At 35.2% G+C, this 27,275-nt stretch overlaps 2 protein-coding genes across 2 annotated transcripts; one reads left to right on the forward strand and one right to left on the reverse strand.

The window, feature by feature from the left end:
• Nucleotides 1-10,739: 10,739 nt before the first annotated feature.
• Nucleotides 10,740-15,547, reverse strand: LOC149554700 (metal-nicotianamine transporter YSL3-like). The gene is made up of 7 exons (XM_089828752.1): nucleotides 15,144-15,547; nucleotides 14,437-14,609; nucleotides 14,244-14,341; nucleotides 13,916-14,050; nucleotides 13,515-13,704; nucleotides 13,224-13,341; nucleotides 10,740-11,853 (listed from the first exon to the last, which is right to left on the reverse strand). Exons 1-7 carry the CDS (start codon nucleotides 15,532-15,534, stop codon nucleotides 10,877-10,879), a joined length of 2,082 nt encoding a protein of 693 aa, XP_089684878.1. The 5' UTR covers nucleotides 15,535-15,547; the 3' UTR covers nucleotides 10,740-10,876.
• Nucleotides 15,548-23,137: 7,590 nt separating this feature from the next.
• LOC149554701 (uncharacterized) lies at nucleotides 23,138-24,157 on the forward strand. Its single transcript, XM_089828962.1, has 2 exons — nucleotides 23,138-23,485; nucleotides 23,579-24,157. Exons 1-2 carry the CDS (start codon nucleotides 23,138-23,140, stop codon nucleotides 24,155-24,157), a joined length of 927 nt encoding a protein of 308 aa, XP_089685088.1.
• Nucleotides 24,158-27,275: the final 3,118 nt, after the last annotated feature.

Here is a 27,275-nt window from a genome sequence, read left to right on the forward strand (position 1 = left end):
TGATATTGTTATTTTTTAACAATTCCACAAGTTCATGCTTATCAAAGTTGGTGATTATGGTGGCCCACTCCTTACCTTACATAATTTTTTAATTTAAGATGGTTTTGGTTGAAGTCTTAATATATAAAATGGTGAATTCAATAAGAAATGCAAGAATATGAAGACAAATTGTAGGAGTCCATTCATGATTGGCCTTAATTACAATACTTATAAATCTTATGTTAATGTAACATAAATTAATAGTTATTCATCTAAACTAGCAATTGATTGTCATGTATATATATTTCCACTTCATATACTTAAGTATTATGCATAAGATAATTATTAACTTGGACCTAGTTACTATCATGTCCCATATATTAACTATAATTTGGAAGACCATGTATCCATAATTTCAATGTTAGACAAAATAACTCATGAGAACATTATTAAGTTAATTAGAATCATATGGATTACAATGGATAATTAAATGAACTTGAGATGGAAAAATAATTTAATTGATCTATTTATTTATCAATTAATTTAAATTTAACCTTTGCAATTACACAATTACATGAATAAAGAAGTAATGTATATATTGTATAGAGAGAATCATTTTTGAATTATAGAAGTTCAATAATTAGTTTGTGAAGATATTGTATCAACACATTCTAGGTGGCATGTCTACCTCAACCTCCACTAGAAAGAGACATATTACGAAAGTGGTAGCTCCATTTTTTTTTTTATCTCATCACTAACTAGCTAAAAATATCCAACACGTCTAAATGTTAAGAATTGATCATCAATTACATAGTATCCCAAAGATCACCAACTCATGCAAGAACATTCTTGGACCATTTGCAATTTTGCATCAACCAAACATATTTGAAATGTTTTTGTCTCTTTGGACATTGTAGCAATATGTCTACCTTAACCTATGTCTCTTCATCTAGATTGATGCTATCGAGTGTTATGCTAAGAATGGATTTTGTGGCTCTTGAAAGTGAGGTGCTCAAAGGTTTCGCTCAGAGACCGATAGTCACTCATGCCTATGTTGTAGATGCTAACATTTGAGAGTTATCCAACTGATCCCTAACTTCTTCCTAATTACTTCCATTGGGGTTTTCAATTACTTCCATTGGGGTTTTCTACAAGGGGTTGGGTTGAGTAGAAGACTCACACTCATTTCCTTTTTATTTAGCCCAATGTTGGTAGTGTTGGGTAATTTCATCCATTGGTGGGGGACCATATACAACTAAATAACTTATCAACTTATCCAAACACTCAATTGTGGGGAACACCTTAGAAAAATAGGCGCAACTCCTTTCCAACATATCTCTTGACACATCTTTGAAATAGTAAAATCCTCTTGGGTCTCTCAATCCATCAAAGGGAGGCTTATTTTATCTATATATACCTTTTATCCTTGAATTGTGTGTCCATATCTCTTGTATATGAAAATTGCTTCAAGAATGACCTCAACCTGTAGGTTCTCATCTAACCTTGGGTTAGATGGTGATGTTGTCTTCTATAGACCTCAAAATCATCCAAGAAATTTTTCCAATAATATTCTCGGTCACGCACATGGTAATCTTCAGACTTGGGCATGGCCGTCTCAATTCTTCACTTTGGATCAAAAGTGTAGCACTTTGGGTAAAACTTTTATAGAGCAAGGGTACGCTTAGCTCATTGCTAATCACCTCGATGATGATGAGGGTGGGTACTAGCTAAAATGTAAACTAAAACATAAAATAGACAAAGGAAGTTTGAAAATGTTTGAAAAAAAAATTCTCCCCCTTGGTAACAATTAGTGTTTTAGTTTATGTTTTAGATGCTTGTGCATGTATAAGTTCCACAGGTTTGAGGAAAATGCATCATTGTAATCTTCTTCACATTGAATAATCGGTAGACATTTAGGGCTTTTTTGGTTGCCAAAATTAGAATGGAATTAGCATTTGGAATTCTAAAAAAATCTAATTAGTTGTTTGGGTATATGCAATCAGAATTGGAATTAGATAAAATGAGAATATGGTATGCCCATTTACCCCCCAAAATGTTGATTCGATCTTTCATCTAAATAGGTGGAATTGATTTAATTATCATTTTAATTCCAACAATCCCAAAATGAGAATTAAAGAACAATTAAAATGAAATTCTTTTGAGGTCCGAATGACCTAGTATGTTTCCTACACTTTCTAGCATTATAATCTTGGTCGCACACTTCACTTTGCTCAGAATTTTTGCCACCTCTAGTTTTTCCCACCTTTGGTTGCTTCATACAAGTATGCATTTGTGCTTGCTCTCTCATTTGGGATCTATGGTCTTTTGTTTGGGCTTGAAGGATTTTATTTTTTTGTAGATAGAAAGTGGGGGAGAGGAAAGAGGAATCCAACATCCAGTCTTTATTTCCTAGTAATAGCTTGAATCTTTCTTGACAAGAATAACATCTTCTACCTTTTGTTACTTTCATCTATGATCTAGATTTATTCTCCCATTCTTATTATTGAATGCTAAGCATGCTCATTGATTATATTTTCTTGTCTTTATGTTATTTAGTTCTCTCAAGAATTTGCACTCTCCTTTGTGTTATTTTGGTTGCTTTTATTAGCAATTAGTCTGTAATCTCTCTTTTTTGTTGGGTGATTTGAAGTTTTAGCACTAATTTATGAACATCACTATTTTGGGGGCTTTGAAGCTTTTGTGTAATGAGATTGATTCATATATTTGGTCATCTAGTAAAATGTTCACTAATGCAGGCTTCATACACTTTATAATAGTGCTTCTTTTACTGGGGTAATGATGCAATTGTGTATAGTATTTTTTGTAAATTTATAAGGAAAATGGAATCCCTGAAATATGTTAGAACTTTGTGTTTATGCTATCAAATGAGCCAAAATTCCACGGATGCTCACAAAATTATTTTAATTGTCAAGGACCAACCCCTTAGCCATCTTGATAGTCTTGTTCCTTGTTTCAAGCTCCTCATAGCATTTTCATTCAGATTATTTTTTCATTAGTGTCAAGTTGTCCAAATCTATTCAAGTTTGACAGTCAAAAGAGACATAGGAAAAGTTCTTTGGGTTCCTAATTAGTTGGGAAACATGGAAATCTCATATATTACAATAATTAAAATACTCAATCAAGAAGCCCAAAAAATTCCAAGTATTCACAAATGTTTTCAATCTATTAAGAAAGATCATATCTAAAACTTATGAGATGTAATCCACATTGGATTTAAAAACTCGATATTTTCCTATGACTTTCTAGAAGAAAAAAATTTGGTTTTGAGATCCTTTATAAAAGTATTGTAATCCTTGGAAATTGGCATGGTCAATGATGGAGAATCTTCCTTTAGTTTAGAATGTGTCATGCATATAATTTATTTATACTTATCTCAACATTGGAACACGTATGCATCTCATGTTATGATTGAGAAGATTACATAGCAAAAAATCATATGCATTTCATGCCAGTATTGAGAAGACTATGGTGTAGAAACCCATATGCATTTCATGTTAACAAAGAGAAACCTAGGAGACTTGTGTGCGGGTTTCTTCTATGTATGGGTAGCGATCCAAATGTTCTTGCAAGAAATTTTCATTAGGAGACATCTTTCAAGCATCACTTCTATATTTTTGTCTAGGGTGTTTACACCAAGATGGTGTACAATTTAGTGGACACTAGAAAAAAAAACCCAAAAACATCAATAACTTGATCAGGTTATGAATAACCTGATTGAGTTATTTGAAATTTCAAAAAGTGGCCAGGCTTGGTTACTAATCCTAGCCAAAATACATAAAAAAACAAAACTTGATTAGGTTTCTAGGATGAAAAATCCCATAACTTTCACATCCAAAGTTCGATTGACTCCATTAAAAATGTGTTGGAAAGCTAGTGAAGATATCTACAATGTAATGAAACTCAAATAATATTAGGAAATCAATATTTTATTTTCCATCCATTAGAATCAATCATGGTCTAAAATAGGTAGTCATTATTTTCCAAACATGGAGCGAATAGGTAAGTAAGAGTGTTATCATAGTTTTTATCTTTCTCTCATCTCTCTCTCTCTCACTCTCTATCTTTATCTTAACACAAAAAATGTCCCAAAAACATGTTTTTGGCCTACTTTTGTGTGTTTTTTATTTTGATGATGTAGCTAACGAATTTTTTTCATCCAAATTTGATGAAATGAAAAGGGTTTCTTTAGAATGTTCTCATATTTTTATTGATATATCATCTATTAAATTATGATTTTAGTATGTAATTATTACTTATTTTCTAATGGAGTTAGCTACAAAGTGTTGATTGACATGCTGATTGAAAAATAGTTATAACTTTCAAACCATATAAGATTTTTGAAATCCAAAAGATGCATCACATTCTATGCTTCAATTACTACAAGGAAAGAAAATTAAAAAAATCTAATTTTGAAATTTTTTGAACTAGTTAAGGTGGTCAGACATGGGAGTTTTTTAATTCTAAAAATGTTATAGTAGAAAATTCATAATTAATTATTTATTTTGATTAAAAATATCAAAAATATGCTTCACATCTAGGAATAAGTCTACTTTTTATATCTAGAATTATATTAAAAAATATTATCATTTGATTTTGATTAAGGTAGTCATACATAAGTTACCTACTTTTTATTTTTGCCCTAAAATTTTTGTAGTACTGCATTAAAATCCAAAATTTTGACCAATCTAATAATGTTTTCTCTAGGTAAGGCCTAGAAGTTTAGAAACTATATTAAATTTCCTACAGATTCTTTTCTTACAACATTTTGATACAAAGTCCAAAACTACTTTAAAATTACGTATCAAGTTGACATAACCCTGATTTGTTGGTTTTTCATTGCCACTTATGACCATAGTTTGGTTGACCATGATCCTACACATAACCATGTCCATATTTTAGAAATTGTAATACTACCTCCCTAAAGGATAATTATGGTTTTCCCAACATGGAGGCTATGTTGCAACAGGTTACTGACTCTAAGCTAATGTCTATGATGGATGGATTTTCTAGTTACAATCAAGTACTAGTTGATGATGTGGAACAATACAAAAATACTTTTACCACACCATGGGGGACCTATTTATATGTTAGAATTAATTTTGGCTTAATTAATGTAGGGGCCACTTTCTAAAGAGCCATGGATGTTGCTTTTCCATAATACATAGACAAGTTCATGGTGGTTTACCAAGATGATTTAATAGCCTATTCTAAGAAAGTAGAGGATCACTACATACATTTGGAGAAAATTTTCTTGAAAGGTCTAGAATATGGAGTTTCCTTAAATCCAAGGAATTGTACTTATGGAGTCATAGAGGGGAAGCTTCTTGGCCACATAGTGTCTAAGGATGGAGTAAAACTTGATCCATAAAGGGTTGCAACTACTGATAAAGTCCCCAAACCTAAAAATGTCAAAGGTATATCCAATCATTTTTGGCCAAGTAAATTTCCTCAGGAGATTTATAATAAATTTTGTAGAGATTAGCAGGCCGATTTCCAAGATGCTTAAGAAAGGAGCAATAATAAAATGGGATGGATAACCTTCAATTGCATTTCAAGAAATAAAAGATGCAATCAAGAATGCCCTTGTACTTAGAACTCTAGGTTATACTAAACCAATGTATATTTTTTCATTTGCTTCTTTCCACACAATTACAATAGTACTGCTTCAGGAAAATAAAGAAGGTTTTGAACAACCTATTGCATTCTTTAGTAAATCACTTCAAGATGCAGAGCTAGAGTATGATATAAATGAGAAACGGGCCTATGCTCTGGTAAAGGCAGTCAAAATTTTTAGATGTTATCTGGTTGGTGCTATTGTTGTAGCCTTTGTTCCTAGTACTACCATGAAAGACATATTTTCTTACCAAGAGGTATTTGGAAGAAGATACAGATGGATAAATATGATCCATGAATTTAACATAGATGTCCTTAAATCACAAAATTAGTAAGAGGCCAAGGATTAGCCAAACTAATGGCACAATCTAACTTATATGCTAATCAAATCAACCTTGTAGATGAGGATCATCACCCTTACACTTGTGATATGGACTATTGTGAGTGGTATAAGAATATCATTTACTATTTGCAATATATGGAAGGTCCACCTAATTTGACTAGCAATGAAAAGAGATATGTGAAGTTGGTATTCTAATTCCATGAATGTGCAACCAAATAGAGGAAATGTGAATTCTCATAATGAATTCTTGATGAACCAAATGGTTTCAAATCAAATTCCCAAAATCATAATCTAGATTTCAAGTTCTAGAATCCCAAATCCAGCATTCTATATCCTAATTTTTAAATTATATTCTAGTAATCAAACAGGCCCTTAGGAGTAGATATGGTCGTGGGGCAAACCCAAATACCCAAATGTACCTGTCTGTTGGTTGAATTGGATTTAGTAACATCCTCATGCCTCTACAAACTTCATTGCCTCCTTAGAGAGACAATATCATATATCAATGGTGATAGTAAGCATTCAAGGTCATACCATCTCCTCCATTGTACCATATCCCATAATCTATAAGAATTTCATCAATTACATGCCATCTCCTCCACCCATTGTGTCATACTGACTTTATTCTCTTAGAAATTTATTAGGTACATAATTTTCAAGAAAAATCAATTACAAAAAATGTCCTTCTTATATGAGATGTTGTTGTGAACCACTTCTAGATAATTCTTGAAATATTAAAGTTGAGTTATGCAATCATGAAAAGATACAAAATTTTACCAAATATTAGTGGAAAAGGAAAAATGTTCCAAAAGTGGAAAGATCTCATTTAACATGTCTTCTAAATCTCAAGACATGGAGCTCACAACTATTAGATTTTAACAAAAATAGGGGAGAGGGCTCAACAATTGAAGTTGTTCCAATAGTTGTTATAACACTTGTTGATTAATGCCCAATATTTTTAACAATTTTGCACCAATAGTTTTGATGTTAAAATTGTTAGTGTTTAAATGGTGACTATCCATAATTCAATAAAATTTATTCATTCAATCTAGAAAGAAATAAATCATTTGATGTCACATAACCATACCAATAAAACATGGCTTAGTGTGAAAGTATCAATCCATCTTTTTCAAAGATATTTTAGATATCATAACATAGTATCCATCATATTTGATGATGTGGTTCTTACAACCTAGTTATAAGCATTGGACTTCCCATATAAGCTCTTGTAAAAAAATTGGAACTAATTTGATTTTTTTGTAGGAGTTGGATGAAGTGGATAAAAGATAAACATAAAGTTAGAGATAAACATTCAAATCTAATATACAAAATATAAACATTTATTAAATTGTACTACTACACATTGTATTCATTGATTAACATAAATAAGATCTATTACAACTCTTCTAAATGTTGAAACATTCTTTATTGACTCATGACCCACAATGATCAAATAAACATCCCATACTCAAAAGTTTACATAATGCTTCTATTTATAGAGGTCATATCTAAAGTATTCTAATAGTGTCAATTACTCATGTAAATGATATGGGCATTGGTAGGTGAAAACTATAGAACAAAATGCATCGGCTGTAATTATTTAAATGGACACATGTTGGGCATGTGAAAGATTTCTAAACTAAATATTGTGTTTGATGTTATATTGAGTTCAATGATAGAAATTAAGACTTCCTAACTATTTTTATATGAAATTGTAAGAAGTGTGAAGTTAGGATGTTCAAACTCTATATTTTCTAACCCTTTTTTTTCTATTATATTATTGCTTTTAATGTTGTTTAGTTGTTATTGTCTATTAGCAGTGCATTCATACTCTAATTCTTTACTGTTATTAGTCCAGGCTTTGCTACAGCTAGTTTTTTATTCACTTTATTTAGTTTTGATTCAATATAATAATAATGATAGCAACAATTTACAATTTACATTTCTACATTATAAATGGCTTGGTTACATAAGTCGACAAACTTTTGTTGCTTATAATGGAGAAATGTTTTTGATTAAGTAAAAAAAGTTTTGAAGGGAGCCTAAAACCCTGTACAAGACTAAAGATTTTCAATGAGCGCATTTTCCAAAGGTGCAGACAAGCGCAGAACTAGTAACCCCACAAACAAAGGGTAACCACGGTGACAAAAAAGCCTATCACTAGCCAAAATAAAAGATCCAGCAAGGAGGCAGGGCCAGATACATCATGATTTTCCCTTTGATTTAGAGCCTTCACTGCATGATCGGAGATTCATTTCTAAAGGGGGAGCAGATGGCCTAGTTTTCTTCCCTTTAACAGTTGTCCAACCATCCTCCACCTTAGCTACCTCAGCAGTCCAATCCCCTAAGGAAACAGAATGACCAAGGGAAGCCAAAAAAACTACAAACTCTCGAAAAGAGGTTGAACCCAACTGGCCACCCCCAGGACGAGGAGGAAAGTCTAGAACAGGGGCAGGGGTAGGAGGGGGAACAGGGTCCTGACCCCCAATAGGACCAGGAGGAGAGGGGCCAGGGACAAACTCCAACTTCGACGAAGAACCATCAACAAAGGAAACATTTGTAAGCAAGGGAGGAATAGAGGAGGGCTCCGAAGAAGTAGGAGAGCCACTTGAGAGTCCTGAGAAGAGTCACCATCCCCAATGGGAGAGGCTTTGAGAATAGTGTAATGATCATCCGAAACATTCTTCCACCAAGAAGGAGACTTTTTTGGTCTAGATTTATCAGAGGAACAATGAGCAGCAAGGTGACCAGTCAAGTGGCACTTTTGACAACAGAAGGGGATACCTTCATAATCGAGACTCTGGATCCAAGCACCAATCAGAGAAGCCAAACAAATCTTCGTTGGGAGACCCTTGGAGATGTCAACCTCAACTAGGATTCGAGCATAAGTGGTGCGAAACACATTGGAAGAAGCATTATCCACAAGCAAGAAATCCCTGATGGCCTCCCCCACAGCCTTCAGAACCGAATACACCCAAAGGTGAAGGGGAAGATTTGGCAATCTGACCCATAGAGGGACCTTGTTAAAAGATTTCGTAGATAGGTCAAAATCCTTGAACTAAGGTTTAGCCATCAAGGGAAATTTCTCATCCCAAGAGAAACCCTGATGAAGGATAGCATTTCTATCCTTAGATGAATCGAACTTCACAATGAAAAACCCCTAGCAAAAGGGTAAATCTGGGTAGTGCTTGACAAAAAGGGTTCCCAAACACGACCAATCCAAGCATGCAAGTTCAATAGGGAGGGCCAAAAACCCTTGAAGTGAAAAATAGCTATAGTAGATGAGAAATCAACCAACTGTTCATTAACATCCTCAACAACAGCTGGATCAAGCTTCATGATCAACGAGTCGCCAATAGTAACCGGCTCAAAAACCCTAGACCCCAAACACTTTTTCAGACCCCCGAAGCTGCCCTGGGAACCTGAACACCCATTCAAACCACCTATGTTAGCCTCATAGGTAGCTACATCCACATAAGATGGGGCAGGAACACGAGCCTCAGCCGACCCCACACCACCACACGATGAAGAAGACAACCCGCCAAGTGTAAACAAAATGCCAGAGCGAGGCCCAAAGGCCGCAGATGGGGAAAGAACCCCAGCTATGGCATCATGCTAAAGAGTAGACTCAATAACTGTTGTCAAAGAAGATCCCTTCCTGAGCGAGGACACTGGGGCAGATGACACAGAGGGCATTGGAGGAGTGCGGGTAACCTTGGAGGCAGATGCAAGAATAGTAGAGGCAGGCGCAGGAACAGGTCCAGGCGCCATGGCCAGTTGGCACTAGGGTAGGCAGATTCAAACACTGCGAGCAAGAGTTGCTGAGTGTCTTTGTTTAACTTATAACGGAGAAATGTTAATTGGAATAGAAACTACATAAATATTTCAAAGTTGTAAAAAGAAAGGAAGGGGTTGGTGCTCCTTGTAGTTGGAGTTGCAAAAATATTGTAAAGGAGTTGCTCCTCAATAAACTTACAAGTTTTAGAGTGGTTTTTTTCCTGTGACAAAAGCAATTGGTTTTGAAGGTTTCCCGCTTGGCACAAATTGATGTGTTGATTCTTCATGAGTTCTTTTCTTTTTAGATGCTTTGATATATTTTATTTTAAATTTAACGTTCTATAAGTTTCATAAATATTTTACTTGAATTTGTTAATATGAATGTCTTACTTTGCTCAATAAGTAATCAGTCATAAAATTTATTTTTCTATAAAAGCCGTAAAAGGTTTTTGTATACTCTGATCCTCCCCCCCGCCCCCGACTTTCCCCGCTTTCCAGTTACAACAATTAAGTCGTTTGTGACTTGCCACTCTTAACATCACACATTATGGGAAAATTTAAGCTTAGAAGAAAAAAGTCACTTTTAACCTAAAAATCAAGTGTGAGTGTGTGATGTTTAAGCTATCTTGACTTTAGTTGGAGAAAACAATAGAACCAAATTCAGCAGTCTTAATTATTAAAATAAAATGAATCAAACCATGGACAATGAGAAGTTTTCGAGATTAAATACTTAGATTAATACATTTCAACAATTTTCATATAAAATTTTAAGACGTTCAACCACTAAATCTCTTCCATATTTAATCTTTTGTACATACTATTGCATTTAATGTTGTTGAGATGTTGCTGTCTATTGGCAGAATTTGTACTCTAGTTCTTGACTGTTAGTGCAGTCTTCCTTTCTGGTAATTGTTTAGTCATTTCATTTAGTTTTGTATCAGTAATATGATAATGATGATGATAGCAACAATTTACAATTTACATTCCTACATTACAGATGGCCTGGTTTCAGAAGTGGGGAAACTTTCGTTGCTTATAATGGAGATATGCTAATTGTAATAGAAATTACATAATTCAAAGCTGAACGTATACCAGTGAGGTCATTCTAATCCACCATAGAGAAAAGTATCTATTCTCTCCTCTCTATGATCCATGAAGAAAAGTATCTACCCTTTGGTTGACACCATTCGACAGAAACTTCATGCAAATCGGGGGCGACACTTTGGAGAGAGCCAAGATGGCAGACGGAACAATCCATATGCCCTCCCCGCAGATCAACCCAGACGCCACAACGGGAGCAAAGATCTCCGCTTTCTTGAAGTTGAGTTTGTGCCATGCAAAAACAATGGCGGTCCCAAGGCACATATCGATGGCGAAATAGGGACCCACGTAGAACGCAATCGCCATGGCCATGGGAAGAGGAATATACTGAGCAATCCTCTCGGGAACCACGTCTCTGATAGCATTCACGAGAAGAGCAAAGGAAAAAGCACCGTAACAGATAAAGACGCAGTTTTTGGGAAGAGCTGAAAATCCTTCCACCCCTAAGACGGCCATGTTTCTGTAGATGATACCAAAGGGGGCTTTGTACTGCGTTGCGGGGTTTCCCACATCGAAGGCCTTGAAGAAGAGCCAGAATGTAAGCGGCCCTATTATGCAGCCCATTGCGTTCCCGACCAATTGGCTCACGAACATTGATCTCGGCGAAGAGAGAGTTAAATGGCCGGTCTTGAAATCGTGCATCAGATCTGCCGCCGTCTGTAAAAGGGATTTCACCGTTCCGCAGAGGGCGAGGCTGACGAGGACTCCGCCGTGGTCTTCCCCTGCCCAGGCGGCGAAGACGAAGAGGGCCACTTTGCTGTAGTTGTAAGCGAGGTTTTGGTCGGTGAGGCCGGCGCCGTAGGCGTTGCAGAAAGCGAGGACGGGGGCGAACATGTAGGAGACCATCACGTAGTACCATTTCATGTGGTTGAACATCTTCGGGAGCACGGCGACTGATACGGCCGCCAGTGCTACGTATCCCGATGCGGCTATCCAGAGTGGTATTGTGTCGTTCACGAATACCTCGTCTTGCCTCTGCTCCTCCTTGCTGCTTGGAGCGCCTTCTATCTCTAGGTCGCCTGCAATATATTGTTTGGGGAACTCAATTGATGTTAGCTAGTGTGGATCATGATTAGAATTAGGTAGCAACTATATGATCTTGGGATGGACCGTGATTAGAAGCAGCTAAATGATTTCAGTCTAAGAAGTAATTATCTTAGTATGGATCAATGCTAAAAAAAAGTTATATAATAAAAAATGAGATTAATTTTAGGTTGTGGAGTGTGATTAGAAACAATTAAGTAATATTAGCAAAAATCATTAAAACTTGGTGTAAAGTATTCTAATTAAGTTCAATTCAGATAGAGCCCCAATTTCAATAAGAAGTAGTATCAAGTCATACAATAAATATGAAGTTATTCACGAGCAGTGATTTTCATCGGCTAAAAGTAAATCAGAACCTAGGACTATTAGGAACCTTGTGTCATCCTGATGATGTTTAGAGTTTTTTTCACTCTGTGATCCATCATCAGGATGACACTGCAAGGGAGCTCAAGAAGAAAAGTGCATCTTGAGCTCTCTTGCTGTGTCATCCTGATGATGGATCAGAAGAAAAGTGCCTCTTGAGCTCTTTTGTTGTGTCATCCTGATGATGGATCACAGGGTGTAATTCGAAATGTTGATTAAAAAACTTGACATAATTGAAAACCAGAAACATTAAAATAACTGAAAGTATTTCTAGACTGAAACATGGCAATATTTAAATCAGGTCCCTCTTTCACCAGAACAAGTCCCTCTTTCACTGGCTGGATAGAAATCAGCTGAGTCACATTGCATTTCCTTTTCTTGATCTTACTGTACTACAACTCTTCCTACCCAATGTTAAAGGAGGAAGTCATTTTATCCATCAATTGCTTGCTGAACTTGACCACTTCAGCCAATGTTTTGTTTATCTATCTTTGATTTGCTTTGACATTACCAAAAATTCTAATCATCTCTTAGTTTTTCTCATCAGAGGAAATGAGAGTTTTCAGCTTTTTGAACATGATGCAAAATATTGATTCTAAAAAAGTTATACAATCAAATCTAAAAATTGAAGAATATTAATTTTGATAAATAGAAGATATTTTTCACAAGAAGTCAAATTGTGATATTGCACTCAGGAATAGTGATTGGAATCCATCTCTTATTAGAATGAATGAAATATTTAACACTCATTAAATCTAAGTGAGGCTAAAAAAGATAAACAATAGAATTTAACTCTATAAATAAATCAATAATCAGAACATGATGTTGAACATTGATTCTAAACAAGTTAGAAAGTCAAATGTAAAAGCCACTAATAGTTTCCAATCTATTAAAGTATAAGAAGCGAAAATCTGATAAACGAAATTAACCTGTCTCCGGGTTTCAAACTCAATGAAAAATAGATACACTGTAGAATTCTCACCATTCCTAGCCTTCATCATCTTCTTCCAGTCGATGTAGAAGTTGCTCCCGGTGATCCACAATATCTTCACAAAATTGTAGAGACCGTCTCCCAAAATTATGGCAACGCACACGAACACCTTGTGGAAAACAGCGAGAAAATATCAAACCTCGGGACCCACGATAATCTTGGAAGAAGATTCAGACGATAGTCCGTGTCCAATTATTGCAATAATGAATGCATTCATGATCGTTAGTCTAATCATGGGCACTTAAAGATTTGAGAGTGAGAGAGAGAAAGTGTGTTAATTACCTTGTAGCCATTAAGTCCCTTTATGCTACTTTCAGGGAGGTTTTGGGAATACCAATCTCCTTCCCTTTTGGTGATCAGAGGCCACATAATGCCCCACGACAGAATCCCTCCTAACAACATCGACACGTTCACCAGATGAGGGCAGATCATCCCTGCTCCAACATATGTCAGGCTGAAGTCGAAGTAAAACCTGATATACACAGCCCATTAATAAACAAATGTCAAATATTGTCTTTTTATTAAAATTGTTTGAAATTCTTCATTATAGACATTTTAGATCATATCTATGATTCATTTGACAAAAGCAATAGATAGAGATAAGAAAGAAAAATCTCGCATAATTTAAAACATCTAGATTATTAATATCTCAATAAAAGTATTGTCAAGACCCAGTAAATCACCTCTGTTGTTGAGCTCTCAAACCAAGGATTGGAAAGTTTTGAAATCCGCAACCATCTCCACTGGTGAAAAACCATTTGAAGAATCCCCAAAGAAAACTAACACTGAAATATCTCCCATAGCATCTAACTTGCTTCCTGCAATGACCAACAAATTTAGCAGTTTGGAATTGGTACGTAGTTTACAACAAACAAAACTTTAGCTGATCAATAAATGCAAGTATTTTATTTCTTTTTATAAGCGATCCGTTCCTGCAAGCTATCATGAGTTAATGAATTCGACTCGGTATATAGAAAAACAAATATCTCCTACTTATCAATGGACCCATACCTTGCCAATTTATTTTTCTGATTTGTGTGAAAGCCGTTGATGAGCACAGCTGTTGCTGTACCGCTTGGATAAGTTAGCTTGTAATCAACGATCAGCACCTGTTGACACACTCATCCACATGAATTACTTTGCATTCAATTCAGCACTGCAATTTTTCAAAATCCATGACTGGGCATCAGCATGACATGTTTACCTTTCGGAGGGGCACCAACACTAGAATGCCAACGAAAGTAACCAAAAATAGAAATCCACCCATCCACATAATTCCTGGCTCTTTCACAGTGTCTGGCGTATTACCAGCGGTGTTTCTTCCTGCTTGTTCATATATCTTTCCACTCATTCCCAACAAATACGACCCAAATCCTCCTGATCAGGATGATGGATAAATCAAGAATCAAATATCAGATCAAGAATCATAAACAAAAACAGATTTTGAAAGGAATCAAACATGGGTATATAATTATAGATAATACCAGATTTCTATAATTTATAGGGATATAAGTAGTTGTTTCTAAATTCGATTGTGATTTCAGATCAGCATCTACGATCCATCACCAGAATGATAAATTCTTGTTTAGGAACAAGGATATCACTTCTTCTTTTTTTCATTTAATCTTTCTAAGTCTACAAATTATCAAATTTTTGTTTCCTGTTTTCGATGGTTGCAAGTGAATAAAGGTTTGTGATATTGGTATGAGAATTCAACTGTACAGTTTTCTGAATCATCACAAGCCTTTGGTCTCAAAATGAGCGAAACATTTAGCAGTCATTGCATCTAAACGACACGCACAAAAATAAAGTACAAGAACTTTCCAAAAGATCACTGGTATCAATAAAAAATCTCAAACATAATCAAATTTTAAAACCAGTACATGAAATTTTATTGATCCTACAACATACCACCATAGGCAACGGAATAGCAAGCCACAACACAAGTCTGAATGACTGTATTCTCTTGTCTGGTGAAAGGGGTTGTTAACCAGCCGGCCTTGTCCAGAAGTTTAGTCCAAGTCTTCATGAGCACGAATCCCAAGAGACCAGCAGAAACATTCATCGATGGGGCAAGACCAGTAGTGAGATTCAGATTCATCACTATAACACTGAAAAGAGTTCCAATCATTAACCCTGCAACCAACCCACGGTAAGTTAACTGCTCCTTCCATGAAGGCACCTTTTCTTCCATATTCAAATCTCCAATACTCTGCCCATCATTTTCACTCCACTCTGCTGAGTTTTCTCCATTCATTGCAAGCTTGGGTTTCTCTACTTCGAAAGAAGTATGTTCACCCATGTCAAAACAGCTTGTGATATTACTCTTCAATAAGCTTCTTATAATGGTTTCTCATGAGTGATTATTAATGCAGAGAAGCCCATGTTGAAGATATTGTACAAGAGTGGTAGGAAGTATGTACGATTTCTATTATTGCAGATGATGCATGCATTGACGAGAACAAGTCGAGACAAAATGCACATTAAGAAGGTGTGGTGAAGCGCAATAAATCTTATCCCTGGGCTGGCCCACTCACAATAATAATGGAAATAGAAAACGATAAGGGCCCGTTTGGTTGCTAGAATACAACTAGAATAGGAATTGATAATTAGAATATAATTTGTGATGTGAATATCAGGATTTAACTGTGTGATTTTTGAGTCAAACTCGATGACCCATGTTTCATGAGTAGTGATTCAACATGAATCCATCTCTCATGAGAATAAATGGAACACTTAGCACTCATTGGATCTAGGTGATGCTCACAGGGGTGAAGCACCGGGACTTCCCGGGAGGTCACCCATCCCAGTACTACTCCAGCCTAAGCGCGCTTAACTACGGAGTTTCCTCCACAGTTAAACCCAAAGCTTGCAACCCCATTTGCAAAACCTTCACCAAGTGTTGTGCCTTATGAACCATTCATTAGAAAGCCCCTTAAGCTCATCAATTGATAAGTAGGAGATGATTTCCACAGCTAGTCAAATTGTGATGTGAATATCAGGATTTAACTGTGTGATTTTTGAGTCAAACTCGATGACCCATGTTTCATGAGTAGTGATTCAACATGAATCCATCTCTCGTGAGAATAAATGGAACACTTAGCAAGCTTTGGGTTTAACTGTGGAGGAAACTCCGTAGTTAAGCGCGCTCAGGCTAGAGTAGTACTGGGATGGGTGACCTCCCGGGAAGTCCCGGTGCTTCACCCCTGTGAGCATCACCTAGATCCAATGAGTGCTAAGTGTTCCATTTATTCTCATGAGAGATGGATTCATGTTGAATCACTACTCATGAAACATGGGTCATCGAGTTTGACTCAAAAATCACATAGTTAAATCCTGATATTCACATCACAATTTGACTAGCTGTGGAAATCATCTCCTACTTATCAGAATATAATTTGTTTTCTTTGTTTGGTTCATGGAATAGGAATAGAGAATAGGATTATGTATTCCTGTTTGAGCCCCAAAATGAGCTTTTGTCCATTCAAAAAAATACTTGTAATTGGCTTTTGTCCATTCCATTCCAAATTCAACTTATCCAAAATTGATAATCTGTCGGGTCCGGTCCGTGGTTGGAAACTCCCGCTTGTTATTTTTTTTCGTCGACTAAAAACTCCTGCTGTTTCGGTGTTTATGTGGGCTTTCCTCTGCATTTGCATTTGTTCATCTTCAGAGGTGTTTAGCTGGATTTTATGTGCGTTTGTCTTCATCTTCAGAGGCTCTTCCTCCTACTTTGCGGCCAGCTCTGTCAAAGGTGTGTAAAACGTTTTCATCAGTATTGTTTTTAGGTTTTTTTTTGTCTGCGATTCTTGCATGGTCTGTGTTTTATGGATTGCAATCTTGCGTTTTATGGTGCTAGGTTTGTAAAAAGGGTATGATATAATGTCTTTGCTTTCCATTTATCCTATAATTGTTTTAGATTGTATATGTGTTGTTTCCAGTCCAAGTTTATTAGACTTCTTTTCTCTACAAATAAAGACTAGTGTGAGAATCAACTTAGTGGAAGAGTGGAGGATTGGCCTTCTGCAATCTCAAACATCCCAACATAGAGGCATGCCAACAATCCTATGAACCTATGAGCTCTGAAGAAAAGTCCGCTATTTCCTATTCAAATCTGCTCCTTTGTTTGAAAGGGGTATAATTTGTAATCCCTATTTGTAATCACTGTTTAGAAATACCCTTTCCCCTTGCTGGGATGAAACATCTAGGTTTTCACTGCCACCTATTTTCCATTGATCAGAACTCCTTTGTAGACCACTCTGAATCGTCCCACAAGTATCAAATTGGAGAAACTCTGAAATCTGTGGGCGGCAAAAAATTGTTAGAGGGTTTGTCTCTGACCGCACACAGCAGGTTTCTTGTGAGAAAGCATGTTGTTGTTCAAGTTAGATGGGGGTCAAGTTACCTCTTGATTTGCTTAACAGATGGGATGTAGGCAGTCAGTCTGGTTTTTTGACACTTAAATTGCCTTGCCTCTTTTTAGAGAAGGTTAGTATTGAGAATGTTGAACACATGAGAAGTGCAAGAAAGGGAAGCCCTTTTGTCAGTTCGCAACCTACCTTGGAAATTCTGATGTCGCCTGTAATAAGGGAGGAAGCAAATGAGCTTGCTCATATCATGGGCATTTGCTACTCTTATGAGGAGATAGCTTCATATACTGCGGACTGAAAACAGAGTGTTGAAGAAAGCTATGGAAGAGTTACTTACCATCCCCATTATCTTTCCAAGTTGAAAATTTTGGGCTTCTCAAACATTCTCCAATCAGGTCTGTGGCTTCATTCATTCGTTCACCCAATTTTATTACAAGAAAGGGGGAAAAGAAGACTATGCAAATGATTGAAAGCCCAACCAAACTTGTACATGCTGAAAGCTTTAAATTGAATGTGAATAGAGGGAAAGGCTAATTGACACGCTAGTTCCAGTCCTTTTTGCCCACGCAATTGGAAGAATTAAAATACAACAGTCCTGTCATTTGGGATCCTTGTATGTGTTTGCTTGTTCTTCAATCAAGCAATTAAAAGACGTGCAAAATCCAATGTTTTGTACGTACCTTCCCCCTCATTTTCCCTTGCCGAGCACCATTACGACGTCATTGGAGTACACAAGACAATACCCTTTAATCGACTCTATACTGTTTCACATGCCCATTTACTATATCTATTAAATGAAGCTCAGAATTAGTTAGGTGGGGACTGATATCTCTTTAACTAAAATTTTAAATCGGGAGCATACTGAAACTTCAACTAATGCCTAGTAACATAGTACATTACCTACCTCAACAGACAACGAAAATAGAAGCATCTCAAATGGTACAATTCAAACACCCAAAAGTATACTTCAAAAAATGACCAAATATGTGCATAGTTAAACAAGGACAACAACAACAACAAAAATATGCTAGGCTTGCAATAGTCTTCATATTCATCAAACTAATCTCTATTTCAGATAAAAAAAAGAACAGTTTAATGATTAATCTCAATACACATTCCACAAATAAGATGTAAGCATGTACCCGACTTGAATTATTGAACCTATCACAATCATATTTAAAACAATATTACAAAAAGACATAAAAAGAGTCAGTAACAAAAATATTTGGTGCTTAGTATCAGAAATAATAAAGGCAATGATCATACAAAGTGCCCAGTTTGCTACTCGGTAGGACTAAGCAACTAAAGAATACTACTAAACAATCAATATCATTCTCTTATGAATATGGTACTGTGATGCTTCCAAGTTAAGCACACAATTTTAAAAAGAGTGTATAAGAAAATGATCCAGATGGCACATTGTTTGGAAAGCATCCAAACCAATAAAACAACCTATTGTATCCAACTTTCCTGAGATGCCTTTGGAGGCACATGAAGATTTTGAGAAAGAATTTCCTTATTTCGCATCAAGCAAGGTGTGCTTTGAACTTCAGAGCATGAATTTCATTTGTGTAAGAGATGTGTTAGAAAAATATGTGTGCTTGATCTCTCTTCTTTCCTTCCTCTTAAATATCATAGCTGCAAGTAAAAAAATGATTGTGGTAATTGAGATGGAACTGTAAATGGATTAGTGTACTCCATCAAGAGTGGATAAAATTTTGTAATGGGCATGGGGGCCATTTATGTCTGTCTATTTTTTGAATTACAAAATGGAATGCATCCTAGGAACAGGAACTACGATGCAAGTAAGCATCCCCAGTTGCACCTATTAGACAACAGAAAATATGATCCTAGTTGCCCAAATTAGAAAAATGTGAATAATTGTCTTGAACTACTCAACTTGGGTCACAATGCAGAGATGCCATGGATTGATGGGACTAGAGTGATTTTTATCACTTGGTGTTTCTATTGCAGCTTTGTCAAAGACCCTACAGAAATTTAGTGTCAGTTAATTTATATTCCAATATACATCTTACAGCAAAAGGATATTGAGAAAAATTAGCAATCTTGCAGGAATGTATCTATATGAGCAAGTTTCTTGCTCCCTTGAATGACCAATTCTTTGTCTTGAACTTCATATGACAAAGATTTTTCATCTGGAACCTTCTCCTACCATTTTCTAAATGATGCAACTATCACCTGAGCTATTCGAATCAAGGGACTTCCTCCTAGTTTTTGATGTCAATATAAAGGGGTACCTATTAAGAAAGTATAGATTGCTATTCCCATGGCCACAGCAACAATTCCAAACCCTACTCCCCACCCAATATTCAGCTGGATCCAAATAATAACACTAGAAGCTATGAGAACACTAATGTTTATTGAAAGATAAAACCTGTTAAAAAATGAACTCTTTTTCTTCTATTAAGACTATACATATTGGATAGTTTAGAATGCTAGTGATGCCTTACTTTCACTTGAGCTATTCTGATTAATACCTTTGAACTTTTTTCCACATAGTTCATTGGATAACATTTGAAGTGGGGCATTCTTATTAGGAGCACAAGCATGCATATGAAGTGGGGCATTCACTGTATTCCCAACTCTTTATGACAATGGGCAACATTCTCCTCATAGAATTGCAATCTAGGATACTTGTTATGTTCTTTGTACTTGTTATATATCTATGGATCTATGCATCTATGTGTCTATGTACCTTTATACAACATTTCGGTAGTTTTAAGTATTGGTGTTTATATATTGTTTATATAGCTCTTAACAATAATATGATTCATGTGACCTAATAGATTGATGTGTTTCCATTGTAGATCATTCGATGGATCTTATTGATGATATAGAAGTCCAAGGAGCCATAGTTAGGAAGATCAAGGTTATGCGCACACTCGTTGTTTTTCTTGCTAGTCTTGCAGTGTTAATAGTAGCATCTTCCCAAGAGGCTAGAAGAGATAGGAATAAGCGAAGAAGAGCTACATGTCCTTTTTATAAGCACATTATCTATTCTACTAACACAGATTGCCACGACCAAATACGTATGAGTAGAGTAGCCTTCTTTCGCTTGGTCAAAATTCTAAGACAAAAAGGGAGCATTCAAGATACGACAAACATATCACTGGAAGAACAGCTAGTGATGTTCCTCCACACCCTTGGCCACAATCTAAGGAATTGAAAGATTGGTCATAACTTTGGTCACTCAGGAGAGACAGTGAGTCGACACTTCCACAAGGTCTTAAAGGCTATAATAGATCTTCATGATGATTATATTTTACCCCCTATTGCGACCACTCCTACAGAAATTTCTGGGAAGGACCGTTTTGATCCATATTTCAAGGTAACTATGCTATTGGCATGTATTTCATTACTAGAGACTACATATAATAATTTGTATTTGATAGTAATATAGATTTTTATAGGATTGTATCGGTGCAATTGATGGAACTCATATGTTGGTTACCATTGATGTGGACATGCAAGCAAAATATCGCGATAGAAAGGGTAATTTGTCACAAAATTTTTTGGGTGTATGTTCATTTGACCACAAGTTTCAATACATTCTTGCTGGTTGGGAAGGGTCTGCTGCAGATAGTTGGGTGCTTGCTTCAGCTCTATCTAGAGAAGATCCACTTGTGGTTCCCCCTGGTATATTAATTCATATTTAATATGATTATATTTTGATAAAAATAAATCAAAACTTTAATGCTCTACTTTGAGTATAACTTTAATTCTATTTGTGTAGGAAAATTCTATTTAGTTGATGCCGGGTACCCAAATGTACCAGGATTTCTTGCTCCTTATCGGTGTACATGTTACCACTTAAAAGAGTTTTGCAGAGCAAACCTGATCAGCAATCCTCAAGAGTTATTCAACCATCGACACTCCTCTCTTAGGAATGTGATAGAGTGGACATTTGGTATTTTCAAGCAACGTTTTCCTATCCTGAAACATGCAACATCCTATAGTATATCTACCCAAACAAAGATTGTTTTGGCATGTGGCATACTACACAACTTCATTACGATGGAGGATGGTCTTCCAGTTGAAGTGGAAGTTGAAGAGGATGATGATCGTGTTGGGATAAATGTGCCAATTCTTGAGACTTATGGGATGAATCAACGAGATAAAGATGATTGGGGAAGATTCAGAGATGAAATAGCCCAAAGGATGTGGGATAATTACAACTCTCAAACTTAGTTGTACCACAAAATATGAACATTTATTTGCACTTTGTAGTGAATAGGAATTGCACTTTGTATTTTCAAGGATCATTTTACACTTCACTATTCCAAACTGTCTGCTATATGCATCCTTTCAGGAGATGTGTCAAGAAAGGATATATTGAAATGCTCCAAGAGGACATTTTTAAAGTTGTCCTTTACATTTGACTGGCCATTCAATCTTATTTTCCTTGATTGTTTTATGTTGTTGTTTCAGATCTTGATTTATATGCTTACAACTTTATAATCGATGTTGTTTCTGATATACACTTTTAGCATGGATAAAATAGAAATATACAGGAGCTAGACATTGGAATAGGTCCAGACAAATAGAATTTAATTGGGTCAACCTGTACAAAAGTTTTCATATCAGGCCTAATCACAAGCTAAATTCTTGTCTTTCCATTTAGTCAATAGCTATGTTTTAGAGCTTTGTTATAGATTTATAGTTATCTATGTTGATTTTGTTTCCTTTTATTCATATCTTTGTAAGATCAGCAAAATAGTTTTAAGAAGTGTCTATCATAGAGAAATGGGAGCATCAACTGGTAGAGAAAAGGGTCCTAGTCACTAAATCTGCATTAACATTATAGGTTACATGTCTTATAACAAGTCAATTTAAATCTGCATTAACATTATAGGTTACATGTCTTATAACAGGTCAGCAAGTTTCAAACTCCAAAACATGCAAACAGACAGAAATAAGGAGATTATAACACCTCTTATAGCTGAGAGGAGTTATAAGTTGCTAAAATGCTCCAAGAGGGCTTTTATTTGTGTTTCTAGATGAAAAAAAGCATAGCTTTTTGCTTGAATATTTTCCAAAAATGGATTTATGTAGGGCTAATCCTTGTAAGAGAATTATTTTCAGAACTAGTCTTCCATATTTATGAGAGAGACAGTCTCCTTCAATCTTCTGATGAAAACTTGTGTTGTTTTTCTTTTGTAGAGATTCGTAGTGTAGAGCATCAACTTTTATGCATTATCTCTTTGTGAACTACTCTTTAATGAATAAATACTACTGTCCAAGCATAGAATCTAGCTTTTTTCGTAATGGAACTGATGTTTATTAAAACCATCTATTGTTTATTGTCTTGCTTCTATGGATGTGACTGCTGTTTGTTAAATGGATATGCCTTGTAACTCAGAAAAATCAGCATATTCCATATGTTTTTGCTGCTCCTATAAATGTTATTGCTGTTCATGCAACTATGATATCTTCATGACATGCTGACGATTATTTTCAAGTTTTGTAGCTACCCATCGATAGCTGAAAATGTCATTTACCAATCTCTTAACAAGCATGGATGAGGAGGCACATGTGAGTACAGTTGCTACTTCGGCTAAAAATGCCAAAGTGGTGTGGTCAAAAGATATGGAACGTAAATTGATAGATTTTCTCCTTGAGAAAATTCAGTTAGGAAGAAAAGGTGAAGGGGGCTTCAAAAAGGAAGCGTGGACTGCAATACAAAGAAAGTTCAATGAAGAAATGAAAATGAATCTTCGAAAGGATAACTTTAAGAATAAGTACAAAACATGGAAACAAGGTTATAGAATAATGAGAGAGTTGCGAAACATGAGCGGTTTTGCATGGAATGAGAGTACTCAATGTGTGGATGCGGATGATAGTGTATGGGAAGAGTTGCTGAAGGTAATCTTCTCACATTATTTTTATTTAAGTAAAGTATTCTAATTATCAATTGAAATGAAAGTCATCTAATTCCTAAAATTTTCCACCATGTAGAGAAAAGATTTCAAAAATGCAAGAGTCTACAAGAGGCAGCCCTTCACCCATTTCAATGACTTAGCAGTCATTTTTGGCAATGACATAGCTGATGGAAATGGAGCAACAACAGGTCCAGAGGTTCAATATGGACATATCTTTGAAGATGCTGTTGATCTTGACGAAGATGGGGGTTTTGATACGCAAATGGATGATACTCCTCAATTTGAGGAAGAAATCCGCCATTCAAACAATTCCACAACATCTGTTAGACAAAATCCATCTCCACCATCAGCAAGAAAGTCAAAGAGGAAGAAGCCAAGCATGGCTTCCTCTTTGGAGATCATATGTGAAAGTATCCAGAATATTGACCGGGGCATGAGTAAGTCTCATAATGTCAATGTTGATAAGAGGGAAGTCAAGCATGATATATCAAGTGCATTTGCTGCCCTCAAGGCTATGCCTGGAGTTGGTAGGGGGACTTTGATTGTTGCATATGACTTCTTTTCTTCAGAACCTACAAAAGCCTGGGCATTCCTAGAGATGACTATAGAGGAGAGGGAAGAATACATTAGATATAAGTTTGGAGGAGTTTTTTGATAAATTACAATCTTTATGAACTTATTATTATTTTTTTGACTATGTCGGAACATACAATCTTTGTCACACTCAGATGGATATAAAGTATTTTCAACTCTTTTGGTTCCAATTTTTTTTGAAATGGATGAAGAATGCATTTTGTTTACCTTCAATTTGTTCAACATAATTATTTATACTTCCAATGAATAAATGTTGTATGTACTGTTGTATGCACTGCTGTATGGACTGTTGTTTGGTGCAAAATATGCTAGATAGACATTTTTTTCTACTTGAGCAAGAATATATGAACAATATTTATACTTATAGTTATGTACTATTGTATGAACTGCTGTATGGACTGCTGTATGGACTGCTGTTTGGTGCAAATCATACTACAAGATAGAGGTTATTTTCTACTTGAGCAAGAATATATGAATAATATTTATAGTTATAATGAATTATGTTTTGTGGATTACTTGCAATAGTTGTATTCCACTAATTGTAATGTGTCGTTGTATGCACTACTGTATGTACATAATAAATTATGATGTTGCTATATGCATTGTTGTATGTATAAAATAAATCATGATGTTGTTGTATGCATTGTTGTATTTAGCTAGTACTTGTTATTTCATTGTATCATTGTTCACTATGATTACAAATGAAATAATATGGTGCACCCAACAATTCAGATTGTCTTTGTTGCGATATACATTGCTTGCAGTTTATTGTGAAATCACATCTACTTGTTGTATGCTTTTAACATACTTTTTAGAGTTATGTTTACATTGATCTGTAAGAATATATTTTCTATAATTTGTTTGTTATTTATTTTCTCTCATTATATTTGTTAAATTATTTATATAGGGCCCATGGCTTTGAATACTTTGTCATTGTGTGACTGTGGCGTTGGCACTGTAGTAATGAGGACCTCACGCACAGAGCGTAATCCTGGGCATAAATTTTTTTGTTGTCCAAATAGTCGAAAGGTTGTTAGTATTTTTTTAATATGTATTTTTTGTGTATTAAGTTGTTGTGGCGAGCACTTATGTATTTTTGAAATGCAGGAGGGTAATGGTTGCAATTTCTTTTAGTGGGTCAAGGATGACCCATCTACGTCAACTGCATCTAACTATACAGAAGATGAAAGGAATGGTTGCAAGTTGTGCAACATTCGAGATACTGCTGTCAAGGAGATTGCTTCCATGGAAAAAGTTGAACTCATGTTTCAACGATGTATTATTTGTGTTCTAATTGCTATAATCACAGTATTAGTTATTGGTGGTTGGAGACCAAATTTGTAAATATGGTTAAAAGACAGATATTGGATATGTAATTGGAGATGTAAAGTGTATTATGACTGTGTATACCTGATGGTAGACAAATTAATGATATGTCATTTTTGTTGTTTTCAACTTAATTATGATTGTGGATACTATTTTATTTGTGATTTTATATATATGGATGATGTTATCTATTTATTTAAAAAATAGTTGAAATAATCTAAATGCTCAACGAATAAAACAAAAATAAATATACATTCTTTGGATACTATTTTATTTGTGATTATATATATATATATATGGGTGATGTTATCTATTTATTTAAAAAATAGTTGAAATAATTTGAATTCTCAACGAATAAAACAAAAATAAATATACATTCTTTGAAAAAATAATGAAAACAATATTAAAACTAAAACAAATAAAATTAGAGGGAAAAAAAATATTAACTTAATCCCATTCCAATTCTGATTTTGTATAACCAAACAAGGGATTAACATATCCTCAAACAAATTCCAGGCGAACCAAGTAGGACAGGAATACAAATTTTCCATTCCCATTCTCCATTTCTATACCCATTCTTATTTTCAATTCTAATACTCAATTCCTATGCTTGCAACCAAACGGGCCCTAAGAGTTTCTCAATGCAAGTCCACAAAATACGCTTTAGACTAGGCAACGTCTATACAGCCACGAAAATGCACTTCCATACGAAGGAGAGGACTTAGTTAATTTTTTTAAAAGTTAGAAAAAGCAATGTAAAGGAAGTGCCTTCACAGTTCTACGTCGGGACTGCAACTTGTAGGTAGCATTTGTTTGTCTATCTCACTACTTTGAATTCTCCTCTAGGTCAAGATTCATTTGGTTTTTCTTCTCTTGTATATTCCTTTTTTTGCTATTATCGGCATATTCAATGGTTATTTGGAGACCCATCTCCCAAATTTTGAGACGCTTCTATGAAAGAGATCACATTGTCAGCACTCAAGACATTTCTAGATTCTCTTTATGTACATATATGGTTCTTTTGGCTTTCGTCCATGCAATGATATAGTGATTTGATCCACTACACTGTAGATCTCTTGAGAGGGGCATAAATAATGGTATGCCATTGTAATGCTCTAAAGAAAACTTATCTTTACTATTTATTGTTCTTGTGTGAGTTATTTGTTAATATAAAAATTATAGGTGAAGTTGTAGTGACTGAATTTACTACATTGTAGATCTTTTGAGAGAGACATAAACAACTGTATGACACTATAATGATCTAAAGAGAACTTGCCTTGAGCAATATTTACTATTCTTATGTGATTGATTTTCCATTACAAAAGTTGTTATTGGATCTAATACAATGATCTTTTGAGAGGGACATAAAAAATTGTATGACATTATAATGGTCTAAAATAGAGAATTTTCCTTTACTATTTACTATTCTTGTGTGATTGATTTGTCAGTACAAAAATGTGTGCAAATTTATAGTGATTGGATCTACTACAATGTAAATCTTTTGAGAGGGATGACACTAGAATGGTCTAAGAAAAATTGCACTTACTATTTGCGGTTCTTATGTAACTAATTTGACAATAGAAAAATATATGCAAAGTTATAGTGCTTAGATTTACTCCAATGTAGATCTTTTGAGAGAGATGACACTATAATGGTCTATAGAGGAATTTTTGTATGGTTGATTTGTCAATACAAAACTCTATGAAAAGTTATAGTGATTGGATCTTCTATGGACATATGTGCTTTGTCAAAGACGTTAAAGAATTCATTGAAGAATATGCCAGTGGTGTGTTTCTTGAGGAAGTTAGAAAATGGATCTCTTTTGACAAGGAAATTTATGGCATCAAAAAATA

This window comes from Cupressus sempervirens, chromosome 5 (assembly GCF_028749045.1).
Source record: "Cupressus sempervirens isolate cs-2001-9-10 chromosome 5, ASM2874904v1, whole genome shotgun sequence".
NCBI classification, from domain to species: domain Eukaryota; kingdom Viridiplantae; phylum Streptophyta; class Pinopsida; order Cupressales; family Cupressaceae; genus Cupressus; species Cupressus sempervirens.

Coding starts and splice junctions, on each gene's coding strand:
- LOC149554700 (XM_089828752.1), bottom strand. CDS start 15,534: ATGGGTGAACATACTTCTTTCGAAGTAGAGAAACCCAAGCTTGCAATG. Junction 13,705..13,915: donor TTGAGAGCTCAACAACAGAG/GTGATTTACTGG, acceptor TGTGTATATCAG/GTTTTACTTCGACTTCAGCC. Junction 11,854..13,223: donor GATGATGAAGGCTAGGAATG/GTGAGAATTCTA, acceptor AATATATTGCAG/GCGACCTAGAGATAGAAGGC.
- LOC149554701 (XM_089828962.1), top strand. CDS start 23,138: ATGGATGAGGAGGCACATGTGAGTACAGTTGCTACTTCGGCTAAAAAT. Junction 23,486..23,578: donor TATGGGAAGAGTTGCTGAAG/GTAATCTTCTCA, acceptor TCCACCATGTAG/AGAAAAGATTTCAAAAATGC.